The following is a 13,771-nucleotide window of genomic DNA, read 5'->3' as shown; positions in this document are numbered from 1 at the left end:
CGTGACATGCATGACGCCATGACGGGCACAAAAATCAGCAAAATTGGAAGAGGTAAATTGCGGACCATTATCAGTAACAAGAGTAGAGGGAAGGCCTTCAAAAGAGAAAATGTGAGCTAGAGCATTGGTGGTTGCCACGGTGGTAGGCAACATGCAACGGAAAATGAAAGGAAAGTTAGAGTAGGCGTCAATAATGAGAAGCCAATAAGTACCTAAAAAAGGTCCCACAAAGTGAGCATGAATACGCTCCCAAGGCTTCTCAGGCAAAGGCTATGGTGACAAGGATGACTTTGAGGTGGCGGCCTGTGACGCACAAGGGCTGCAGGCAGCGACCATGTGTGCAATTTCGGAGTCAATGCTGGGCCAGTACACATGACAGCACGCCAGAGATTTTGTGCAAGACACACCCCAGTGCCCTTGGTGAAGGAGGTGCAAGACCGAAGCACGCAAAGCTGCAGGTACCACAACACGCGGCGAAGCATTTTCGGTGGAAAGGAGAAAAACACCATCCCTAGCCGTGAGGCGGTAATGCAAAGCGTAGTAGTTCCGCAATGGATCAGAAGTCTTAGCAGATGGACGATCTGGCCAACCCTTCGGAATAAAGCATAAAACCCGGGAGAGGGTAGGTCAGAACCCGTAGCAGCCGCCAGCTGTTCCCCGGTGATGGGGAACCCATCCACAACCCGCTGCTCGGCAACATCCAGATGGAAACGCAAAAGTTCATCCCTATTGAATGCCAGATCAGGACCCATGGGAAGGTGAGACAGTGCATCAGCATTTGCATGTTGAACCGTCGGCCGGAAATGAATCTCATAATTGAAACGAGACAAGTAAAGAGCCCAACGCTGGAGGCAGTGTTCAGCCTTGTCGGGAAGTGACGTTGATGGATGAAACAAGGAAACAAGTGGTTTGTGATTCGTAACAAGATGAATTTTGGATCCATAGAGAAAAACACCAAACTTATGAAGAGCATAAATAATGGCCAAAGCTTCTTTTTCAATTTGAGAATACTTTTGTTGAGCATCCGTGAGCGTTTTGGAGGCATAAGCAATGGGTTGTTTAGAACCGTCAGAAAGGACTGCACCGAACCTGTATTGAGAGGCGTCCATGGCAAGAACAAGATGTTGGCCAGGTCGATAAGTAGCCAGGCACGGGGCCTGTTTCAACATAGTCTTCAATTTCTGGAAAGCCGCATCGCATGACGTGGACCAGTGAAAAGGCACATTTTTATGCAACAGGCGATGCAACGGCTGAGCCACCGAAGCAGTAGATGGTAAAAACTTGTGGTAGTATGCTATTTTCCCCAAGAAGTCCTGCAGTTCCTTAACAGATGTAGGGCGAGGAAGGGCATTGATCGCAGCAACAGTTTGCTGAAGCGGACGAATACCATCCCGAGAGAGTTGAAACCCCAAGTACGTGATAGATGCCTGAAAAAATTTTGATTTCTGAACATTAAACTTAAGACCGGCAGTCTGTTAGACATGAAAAAGTGTGCGGAGATTTTGATGATGTTCGTCAATGGTGGAGCCACTGACAACAATGTTGTCCTGGCAAGTTATACACTCAGAGACAGTGGACAATAATTGTTCCAAGAATCGCTGAAAGAGAGCAGAGGTGCTGGCAACCCCGAATGACAAGCATTGGTATTGATAGAGGCCGAAAGGCATGTTAAGGACCAGAAACTGCTGGGAAGCAGCTTCGAGAGGAAGTTGATGATAAGCTTTTGACAGCTCAAGTTTAGAAAAATACTGGCCTCCAGCTAGTTTAGTGAACAGTTCTTCAGGTCGAGGCATAGGGCAAGTGTCGATAAGGCATTGAGCATTTACAGTGGCTTTGAAATCGTCACAGAGGCGAATATCACCGTTTGGCTTAGCAATGACAATGACAGGAGAGTACTACTCACTGGAAGTGACAGGAAGCAAGACCCCTGAAGCAGTGAGACGATCCAGCTCCCGTTTGACCTGATCACGAAGGGCCACAGGAATGGGCTGAGCCCGAAAAAACTTAGGCCAAGCAGTGGGTTTCAGCATGATATGAGCTTCAAAGTCATTTGCACAGCCTAACCCAGGAGAAAAAAGAGACGAAAATGTCGTCAACAAGGAATCCAATTGAGCATAAGGAATAGCATCCGAGACGATAGTGTCAGAGACATCTATGGAGAACCCAAATACGCGAAAGGCATTGAAACCAAAAAGATTATCCATGTTACTATGGTTGACCACAAATATGAGAACAGTGCGAACGACAGATTTGTAAGATACCTCAGCATCAAATTGTCCCAAAACAGAAATCCTCTGTTTATTGTAAGTCCAAAATTGCCTGAAGATACATCTGAGAATTGATGATAGTGGCAGCGGAACCAGTATCCACCTGCATGCGAGCATCTCGACCCAGTATTTGGACAGTGAGGAATAACTTCCCTGAAAGGGAAGAAGTACAATTAACAGACAACACAGAATCAGAATCAGCGTCATGTTCATGAACATCTTGTATGCGGTTGGATTTGCAAACGGATGACACATGACCATTTTTTTTGCATTTGTGATACACGGCCCAATGTTGTGGACAATCTTCTCATGAATGTTTCGTAAAACACCGTCGGACATGAAGGAAGTTGCCATGGATTTTGCTGCAGTTTATTAGAGGTGTTTTTACAGTTAGGCCGAGGCTGCGCTTGGGAGCGTACTGTGGCCATGTCGGCCAGCGGGGACACGCCACACACTTCATCAACATCGCACAGAGGTTGTATTTCCCTGACGTTGCCCCATGCCTCTATTTGCGCTCCAGCGGTGTGAGAAATTTCAAAAGACTGAGGGATGGATAGGACTGCATCTAGAGTCAGATTTGCCAAATGAAGGGCATGTTGCCTAACTTCTTTGTCGGGTGCCGATCGGATAATAGCATCCCATACCATGGAATTGGCGTAGGATTCTTTGTGAACTTCAGTAACAAATTGACATGTTCTACTGAGGCCGTGAAGTTCAGCAGCCCAAGCGCGATAGGATTGATTCGGTTGTTTTTGACAACGATAAAAGGCAACACGAGAGGCCACCACATGCGTTTGCTTTTGAAAATAGATGGACAGAAGTGAGCACATTTCAGCAAAGGACAAAGACGCCAGGATCTTTCAATGGAGCCAATTGCGACAACAATCGATACATTTGAGGTGAAATCCATGAAAGGAACAGAGACTCACATGTTTGTTCATCCGCGATATGAAATGCCAAGAAGTGCTGTCGAAGACATTTTTCGTAATCAGACCAGTCTTCTGCCGTCTCGTCATACGGAGGAAAAGTAGGTAGAGACAACAACGAGAGATGCCCTGCATTTGATGCCGCGACAAAATCACGAATCGCATTTGTGAGAAGTGTTGGCTGTTCTATGAGACCTTGTAATAGTTGCTCTAAAGTAGCCATGGAAACATGTAGGTCAACGATGGAAAAGAAAATTCACTACCTTGTCACGGATCATTATAACTTCAAGTTGAACAAATATATTTCAAGGAAGATGCAATACGTGAAAGTCACAGATCAAGTAAACAGAGTAAGACGTGTGTACACTTTAACAGTTAAATCATAACTGAGTCCAAGTGCAGCAGCTGCTGGCTGGCTGGCGGCTTAGGTGCCGCTCCTGCTGCATGGCTGGCAGATAGCACTGCATGTAGAGGATGCGTGTAACTGTGTGGCGGCACTTTGAAAGATCGGTGAGTTACAACAGCTCTTTGTTCCAGTAATACCAACTATGTACACTCTCGTTGCTGGTAACTTCAAAATCTCACACTTATCTTTAAAATATCACGTGTTCAAGGGGGCAGAAGGCCAAGTGGTTCCAGAATTTACATGTAAATTCTTGAAGCGCTATAATTTCTGACTTCTCAACAGCTCTATATCCCACTGCTAACTTCTCAGATCTTTAAATTTCTTCTGTCATAAGCATTTAACTAGTAACATCTTAGTTTTAATTCTTATGTGCTACTAGCATTTCATTGTTGATTTTCCTCTCATCATTTATGACTGTCTGTTAACTTGCAGTCCTGGCTAGTTTTCCTACTTAATCTCATATTTCTCTTATTTCTTCCAACCCCTTCCTCTCTATTTCTAACATTTATGTACAAAAATTTACTTTTGTTGGCACACACACACACACACACACACACACACACACACACACACACACACACACAGAGAGAGAGAGAGAGAGAGAGAGAGAGAGAGAGAGAGAGATGTGTGTGCATAGAGTCTTGTAGAGCACCACGTATCAGAAGTGGTTGACAATTCCACAATATCTTGAGAAAATGCTTGCTTTGTTACATGTCTTTTCTCTTATCAAATATACAACACCTGCTTTGTGTACAGTAATGTGCATATGGTTAATTTGTGGTAGTGTTGAATAATACAATTAAAATCAGTTGTACATTTCTGTTTATTTCTTAACCATGTCTAAATCTATAACTTTTTGTTAGCTCCAGGACGAGCATGTTTGCAGAAAATTGTGGATGGACATGCAGTCCTTAGCTGTGAAGTGAATGCTGAAAGCCAACTTATAGCCCAGAGTGTGACCCTGAGTCTCCAAATGCTGCTGAAGAATGTTGAATTGCAGGTGGGTTTTGGTTAAGATAAGAATTTGCTTCTACTTTCAGATTATAAAACTCTCTCCTTATCTGCCTACACCCCCCCCCCACCCACCCACCCACCCACCCACGCACACACACACACGCGCGCGCACACACACACACACACACACACACACACACACACACACACACACCTCTCTCTCTCTCTCTCTCTCTCTCTCTCTCTCTCTCTCTCTTGCTTTCATAAATCTGCTACTTGAACAGAGGTGCTGGTATTTTGTGAAAAATTTGCTATAGTTTGAAGTATGTGCACTATCGAACGCTTGGCGTATTTTTTGATTTAACAAAGGCATTTGACTGTGTTGGTCTCACATTATTGCTCGAGAAGTTGGACCATTATGGAATAAGGGGAGTAGCTCACAATTGGTTCACCTCTTACTTTAGCAACAGGCAGCAAAAGGTCATTATTCACAATGTTGATAACGGCTGGGCTGTGATGTGGGTTCTGAGTGGGGTACTGTCAAGTGGGGGGTGCCCCAGGGATCAGTGTTGGGGCCGCTCCTGTTCCTTATTTATATAAATGATATGCCCTCTAGTATTATGGGTAACTCTAAAATATTTCTGTTTGCTAATGACACTAGCTTTGTAGTTAAGGGTGTTGTGTGCAACATTGACTCGTTTTCAAGTAGAGCAGTACATGATCTCAGTTCATGGCTTGTAGAAAATAAACTAACGTTAAATCACAGTAGGACTCAGTTTTTACAGTTCCTAACACACAATTCAACAAAACCTGACATTTTAATCTCACAGAACGAGCATATGATTAGTGAAACTGAACAGTTCAAATTCCTAGGTGTTCAGATAGATTGTAAGCTGTCGTGGAAAGCCCACGTTCAGGATCTTGTTCAAAGACTTAATACTGCCATTTTCGCTATTCGAACGGTATCGAAAGTGAGTAATATTTCGACATGTAAACTAGTCTACTCTGCTTATTTTCATTCACTTATGTTGTATGGTATTATTTTTTGGAGTAACTCTTCCCATTCTAGAAGGATATTTTTGGCTCGGAAATGGGTGGTTCGGGCAATAAGTGGTGTGAGTTCACGAACCTCTTGTCGACCTCTTTTTTCACGAGCCTGGGTATTTTGACATTGGCCTCTCAATATGTATATTCCTTGTTGTCGTTTCTTGTTACCAATATTAGTTTATTTCCAAGAATAAGCAGCTTTCACTCGGTTAATACTCGGCAGAAATCAAACCTCCATTTGGATCGGACTTTGTTAACTCTTGTGCAAAAAGGTGTGCAGTATACTGCTGTTTCCATTTTCAATAAGCTGCCACTCGAATTCAAAAATCTTAGTAGTAATCCACCCGCTTTCAAATCGAAACTGAAGAGTTTCCTGATGGGTCACTCCTTCTATTCTGTCAAGGAGTTCCTTGAAAAATTAAGATGATTCTCATTGTATTGCTGATAGCATTTGCTTAAACTTATTTATTGATTTTCTTTCGGGTTCATGAACATATATTTTTATCTGTTATTACTTTTTATGTTGTAAGTTCATGTACTGACACGTTCCATGACCTTGGAGATTTGCTCCTCAGTTTGGTCCTACGGAACTTGACATTTAAATAAATAAATAAATAAATAAATAAAATATCTGCAGCCAAATAAATCAAACAATGGAAAATTTAGGATGGAATGTAACACTATATGACTTCGCTATGTGGTGAGTTGCAGTCAAATACAAATAGAAAGGTCTTCCTGTAGCTAAGTGCAACAGAATGAGTGACAGAAATGGTACTATTCATAACTAGTGAACCATCTGATTTTTAACATATTCTGTTTTCTTGGCTCTGCCTTGAACCAAACCTATGTGAGAACCCTGCCTGATATGGAAGAAAGTAACAAAATGATCATTCGCAATCCCATTGGTTTTTTAATATTCTTGCATACCCAGAATTTTGCTATGAATAGCCACTTTCAGTGCACTGACTGAGTTATAACCCAACAAACTTGCAGCAGTACATGCCACCATATGACTTCACTGGTGTACAGGCAGAAGGGGACATTGACTTGTGAGACGTGTTTGTGGTAACTTGCTGATGTGCTCATAGAAAGTTGACCTTCTTTTTCTGACGTCAGACATTCTGGTTTTCTCTTCCACACTTCCTGTCAATCTCATTTTTTATACATCTGTATTCCATTCATTTGCTACATTTGTCTTGTTACACCAATTAAATTCAATTATTTGGCGTGTTATCCAATGGATTTCTACTGGGCTTTGTCTTTTTGTTAATTTAAGCCTCTGTTGCCTTCACTTTTTCATCTCCCACAGCTACCCATTCTTCCTCTATTGCATTCATTTCATCTGTTTTGGTCAATATTTTGTCGAAAGCTCTGAAACTCTCAACAACCTATGGTTCATTCAACTTATCCAGAATACATGTCATTAAACTCCCTCTTTTCTGAAATTTCTTGAGGTTTACACTGCAGTTCCGAAACCTTCTACTGTCTCTAGGTTTCTTTACCTTCTTCCATGATACTTAAACCAAGTGTTAAATGTGATTAAATTGTGCTCCATGCAAAACTATTTCAGGTAGCTTCTCTTTTCAATTGTCTACACAGGCCATATTCTCCTACTGGTTGTCCCTCTCTTCCTTTTCTACTGTGGAATTTCAGTTCCCAATCATGATTAAATTTTCGTTTCCTTTATTGTATTCTACATTTTCTCAATCTCCTCATCATCCTTGGAATTAGCAGGCATATAAACTTTTAGTACTGTGCTGGGTATTGACTTTGTGTGTTTTGGCTATTATAATTTATTCACTAAGTTGTTCATGGTAATTCACACGTGTTCACATTTTCTTATCCATTATTAGATCTACCCTGGATTTGTACCTCTTGGAGTTTGTGTTGATAATCCTGTACTCACAGGACCAAAAGTCCTGTTCTTCCTGGAATCCCCCTTCATTAATTCTTGCTATACTTCAACTTATAGAGTTCCCTTTATCAATTCTCTAAACATCCTATGCAGTAAGGAGGTCTAAAATTCTATGTTCTGACCACTAGAAAACTACTTTCGTTTTTTGTGTTGATAACATCTTCCTTAATTGTCCTCACTCTAAGTTCAGAGTGGATCACTATTTTATGTACAGAATACTTTAGTCAGGAGGATGTTGACATCATTAAACTATTCAGCAGAACTGCATAGCCTCAGAAAAAAATAAATGTTGTAGATTCCCTTTGCTTTCAGTCATTCGCAGTACAGGCATAGTAAGTACATGTTAACTAACATTGTCAAAAATGTTACCACTGCCACCACTGAGCAGGGTGTTTTCTTTTGTCAGGATCTGTAAGCTAGTCTGGCTTCTCCATTAGTACACTATCAATGTGGTTTCACATACAGTAGGGCTATCTGTATTGTTGTGGCATGCAAGCCATACCATTGCCATGAGGTTAATTGTTCATAATGATAGTTGATTATTTTTACTACTCATTAATGATAAACATACTTGAATTAACAATTGTTGTTGTTGTTGTGGTCTTCAGTCCTGAGACTGGTTTGATGCAGCTCTCCATGCTACTCTATCCTGGGCAAGCTTCTTCTTCTCCCAGTACCTACTGCAACCTACATCCTTCTGAATCTGCTTAGTGTATTCATCTCTTGGTCTCCCTCTATGATTTTTACACTCCACACTGCCCTCCAATACTAAATTGGTGATCCCTCGATGTCTCAGAACATGTCCTGCCAACCAATCCCTTCTTCTAGTCAAGTTGTGCCACAATGTCCTCTTCTCCCAAATTCTACTCAATACCTCCTCATTAGTTATGTGATCAACAATAAAAAACACAAATTTTATTGAATGGACTCAGTGTTCAAGCCATAAAAACATGCTGTAAAATTAATTTACTTCCAAAACGTTATACATGTATTTGATTTAACTCTTTACAGCATTTTCAATGGGACTTTGATCTTTGTAGTATTGAGTACCAATTTTGAAATGTAAATGTGTTTGTAAATTGCCAAAGGACAAAAACATAATTTTGACTAATACAGATAATTCATAACTGGCAAAGAGAATTCAGGATGATGTGTCAGGGTATTATGTGCTGAGTATATGCCATTTAAGAGCGTTTTTCATTTGTCATTGCCTTAATTACTGTTTAGTGTAGGGTTCACAAACTTTTTGTGCTTATGGAGATCTATTATTTGGTGTTTCACGTGGTTTAGAGAAATCACACTTTTCAACATCAGTTAATAGTGATAGAACAATGGAAAATCCAGGATGGAATAATGACATATTATGAAATGAATAGTTGTTGCTCACCATATAATGAAGATACTGAGTCGCATATAGGCACAACAACAAAAATGTTATTTTCTGTACCTTCCTGTACCACATGAACTTATATCTCATCCTACAAAACCCTCCACACCCCCCACTCCTTCTCCTCTCTATTCCAGTTCACACATACCAACTTCACCTAACCTAGTCACATCTGCTGTCCCCCTTCTTCACACTTATGCAACCACAGACCTGCAACCAATATTACAATCTTTTTGTTGACTTTTTCTTTGATCTCATTGTGTTTTCACATTGATTTCAGTTGGTTTTCCCCTTTCATTATTGACCTACTGCCTTATATTTCATCTTAATCTTGTTTCACCACTCTTCATGCGTTTCATCCTTTTTGTGATTTTCCCATGTGTTTTGCTGTATTTTTGCAGGTTTTTTGGATGTATTCCTACATTATTTATGTATTTTTACAACTTTTTATCATCCACCATGGATCATTGCTCCTTCTGTCTATGTTAAAACAAAGTTTCCTTATCCATAGCCAAGCCAGAACATAGTCCCACATAATATTTCTGCATTGTTGCTGGGCTAATGGAATCCCCACTCCCCCTCCCCCCAAATGGCTTCACTACCAAATTACCCATCTCTGGCTGCAACCCCTCCTTTCACAGTAACCTCCATCTGTTCAGATTCAGTCAGTCCTAAAATGGTCCTGCGAAACCATTTCAAACAGTCCCAAAGCTCCTTGCAGTATCTCCTCTCCAACTGTAAATTTTGCTGCTATGCAATTCCAAATTCCTGGATCCCATATCACACACTGAAACTGTTGCCCTCCAGGAACTACAGCAGCATACACAACGCCAACTCAAAAAACTTTCCATCCTGTTCACATCCAACTCTCGGCTTGGACTACCACCATCCATTACATTTACAGCAATCTCAGACCTCACCTGCATCACCTCATAGCTGACAAACCCTGTCCTGCAGACCTACTACATTTACCTTCCCTCCAACCACCATACAGAATGAAGAACCTAAACAGACCTGAAACACAGCAATGAACCTTTCCTCCAAAAGCCTTATCTCCACAGAAGTATCAGTCCTTTCCAAAGGCCTCACCCTTCATCCCACACCCAAATTCAGTCATGTAGGACTTTTTAAGGACCTCTCCTTCTCCCGGTCCCTATCGTGGAAACACTTCTTCGCCATCTACTGTATCAGTCTCAACCAAAGACCAATACTGAACCCTCCCTGATTCAGTACACTCTTCCATCAAACCATGATCCATCCCACTGCCTCCAAATCACTCCCTGTTAACTTGCCAAAATTTCTTAACCTCGAACCTTGCCTCACCATCATTCCCCAAATCCCTGAACATGCAAGCTATTCTTACATCTGCAAGAAACAACCACAAGCCACTATCTAGAAACTGATCCCAATATGATAATTCTACCTGCTGACAAAGACACCACCACTGTTGTTTCGAACTGCGAGGATTACCTGACAGAAGAACTCCACCAGCTGCCAGATTCATCCGCATACAAACCCTAGCCATAGTGACTCCATTCCATAAATGCAGTGGGATCTTCAGTCTCCCCTCAAATCTTTACGCCCAATGCAGAACCTCTGCCCTCTCTCCTCACCTCTACCAACCCTTGCACTCCTACTTCTATGCGATTCCTAAAATTCATCCACCCCAGGATGCCCCATTGTGGCCAGTTACTGCGCCCTCACAGAGAAAATCTCTGCTCTCGTTGACCAACACCTGTACCCTATTACCCACAACCTTCCTTCCTATATAAATATACCAACCATTTTCTCTACCAACTCTCCACGGCTAATGTTCCTTCACCACATGGTGCCCAGATCATCATTATTGATACCACTTTCCTTTACGCTAACATCCCTGATGTTCATGGCCTTTCTGCTATTGAACACTAGATTTCGCAACTCTCAGTAGATTCCAAACCTACAGCCTCCTTCCTAATCACCATAGCCAACTATATTCTCACCCATAATTACTTCTCCTATAAAAACATAAATAAGACTCAGATCTTGGGTATGGCCACGGGCACTTGCGTGGCACCATCCTATGCCAATCTATTGGTGGGTCATCTAGAGGAATCCTTTCAAAACACCCAAAATCCCAAATCTCTCACCTGGTTCAGATTCATTGATGACATCTTCGTGATCTGGATTGAAGGTGAGGTCACTCTAACCACATTGCTCCAGAACCTCAACACCTTCTCCCCCCATTCACTTCAACTTGTCCTCCTCAGCGCAACAAGCCACCTTCCTCGGTGTTGGCCCCCACCTCAAACATGGTTACATCAGAACCTCTGTCCATATCAAACCTACCAACCACCAGATATGCCTCCAGTTCGAAAGCTGCCTTCAATCCCTTCTCTACAGCTTAGACACCCTTAGCCATCACACCTGTACTGATGGGCAGTCCCTCTCAAAATGTACTTAGACCCTCACTAAGGCCTTCATAGACTGTAATTATGCTCCCAACCTTGTAAAAAACCAGATGTCCCATGCTATATCTCTCCAGTCACCCACCACCTCCCAAAGTCCCACTGTCTGGCCACAGAAGAGCATTCCTGTCATGAGTCAGTACCACCCAGTACTGGAGTAAGCAACTCATTCTTCGTCAGGGTTTTGACTACCTCTTATGGTGCCCTGAAATGAAGAACGTCCTATCCACTATCCTTCCCACCCCTCCCACTGTGGTATTCCGCCATCCACTAAACCTACATAATATCTTCGTCCATCCCTATACAACCCCTGCTCCCAACCCATTGCTTCACGGTTAAAACTCCTGTAAAGTATGTAGATGCAAGACCTGTCCCATAAATCCTCCCACCACCACCTGTTCCAGTCCATTCACAAGCATCACCTATCCCATCAAAGACAGGGCTATCTGTGAAACCAGTAATGTAATCTACAAGCTGAGCTACAACCACTGTGCTGCATTCCACGTGGGTATGACAACAAAAAAGCTATATGTCCACATGAGTAGCATCTGACAAACTGTGGGCAAGAAACAGCTAGACCACCCAGTTGCTAAACACACAGCCCAACTTGATGTGCTTAATTTCAATGACATGTTTCACAGCCTGTGCCATCTGGATAGTTCCCAGCAAAGCCAGCTTTTCTGTACTGTGCAAGTGGGAATGCTCCCTGCAATATTTATGGTACCTCACAACAAGGGTTGGGGTGATTTTAAGTAAAAACACATGGAAGTTGTACCCACATATATAGTCATTTGTTGTTTCATGGAATACACTTTATTGCTTAACAAGAATTATTATGATTACAAATTAAAATCTTTGTTAAAAATAATATCGCTCTCAGTAATATAAAAACTTGAACAGGATCAATTCATTAATAAGAAACTTTACAATATGTACCTGTCCTGTCTGGTGGTAATAACACCCTGACTTGTAGTCTGGGAACTCGCAGCTTCTCCACACCTGATTGAAGTTATGTCTTTTTTTTTTTTTTTTTTTTTTTTTATTGGTACTTGTCATCATCAGTACTATGCCCATCAAAAACCAACAGCACATGCTTCAACCAAAGACCCAAAGTCCTGATATATGAGCAGGATCGATATCGACACCACAAGTAGTTAGTGGCGCCAGCGAAGCTCCATGCCCACCAAAATTAAAGCCATCATGGCTCCCTGTTCTATGTTCCCATAACCCTCCTGGCCTCAATCTTCATTAGTAGTTGTCCTTTACCCACCATCCCCTTCCCCTCCAACACTATACAGCCCTTTGCTCCATCAATGCACGCAATGTCTTTTGAATTCTCTCCTTTTCTGCTGCTCCTCTCCTCCCACCCGTGCCCTATATCTAATCCTCCCTACTGCACCTTGGTGTCCTATGCTCTCCCTACCTTGTCCCTGTATGCTCCCACAAGCAGCTCTTTACCATCCCCCACCCTTATCCTGCTATCCCTCCCCCTACCCATTCCAGCCTCCTCCTTACTCCAGCACGTAGTTTGCTTCTCGCATCATGCATAGCTCGCAGCCTTACCTTTATCAATCAGGGACTGTGGTTGTGTGTGTGTGTGTGTGTGTGTGTGTGTGTGTGTGTGTGTGTCTCTAATTACTTGCCTCTTTGGCCAAAGGCATACTTGCTGACAGTTTTTCTGTTGTGCGTATCTGCGACTCAACATCTTCACTGTATTGTTAGAAGCAACTATCCTTTTCATAATAAGTCATTAATAATGATAGTTCAGAATAAAATTCAACATAATATTCAATGTGACTTCTGAAGTTTTATTACTTGTGTTGGAATCATCTCAATGAAACACTGTGTTGATATATTTTTCTGTTGTTTAACTTGCATACTTTAAGATCTGTAGTTACTTCATGAGGTTAAAATGTAGTCTTTCTTCATAGTAGGGGGCAGAAATTACCAGATTGACAGTGTGGTTTTACACCAGTGGGAGACCTTGCACTATTTACAGATTTAGGTGCATCTTCCAAGCTCATCTCACTACCTGGCTGCTGATTAGCATGTTCCCTCTCTAATCTTGTGACATAGTATTCCATCTCCTCCCAACATTCCTGCAGCCATTCTGCTTCACAGGTTGCCCATATCAGCCTTTATTTTTCTGCAGACTGTCAAATTGATAAGCAAGCTCATATGCACCTGGCTGATTCTATCTCATTGCACTCTCAGAATATAACAGAATTACTTGTCCAGCCGCTGAGAAGCATATTGTTGACTGGCTGTGTTGTGCTCTTTCTAATACAGCTGTAAAGCAGCCTGTGAAATTGATTGTGTTCTGCTTAGCAGCATTTTCTGGCACTAGATGGTCAACTGTGCTATTGGGCACAGTTTGGTGGTGGCCATTCATTTGGGGGACTGCTGGTGGTGATCATACTGA

General features: G+C 42.1%; 1 protein-coding gene across 3 annotated transcripts in view; it reads left to right on the top strand.

The window, feature by feature from the left end:
* LOC126354575 (tetratricopeptide repeat protein 17) overlaps positions 1 to 13,771 on the top strand; it is a 303,403-nt gene that overhangs the window by 147,456 nt on the left and 142,176 nt on the right. For all 3 annotated transcript variants that reach the window (XR_007565351.1, XM_050004319.1, XM_050004320.1), the window contains exon 8: positions 4,463 to 4,599. Coding sequence is in view for 2 of the 3 variants with exons in the window: in XM_050004319.1 (XP_049860276.1) it covers positions 4,463 to 4,599 (137 nt within the window). In the remaining variant the exon portion in view is untranslated. The remainder of the gene's footprint in view (positions 1 to 4,462; positions 4,600 to 13,771) is intronic.

This window comes from Schistocerca gregaria, chromosome 3 (genome assembly GCF_023897955.1).
Source record: "Schistocerca gregaria isolate iqSchGreg1 chromosome 3, iqSchGreg1.2, whole genome shotgun sequence".
In the NCBI taxonomy this organism is placed as follows: Eukaryota; Metazoa; Arthropoda; class Insecta; order Orthoptera; family Acrididae; genus Schistocerca; species Schistocerca gregaria.
This window is presented reverse-complemented; position numbering and strand designations above follow the sequence as displayed.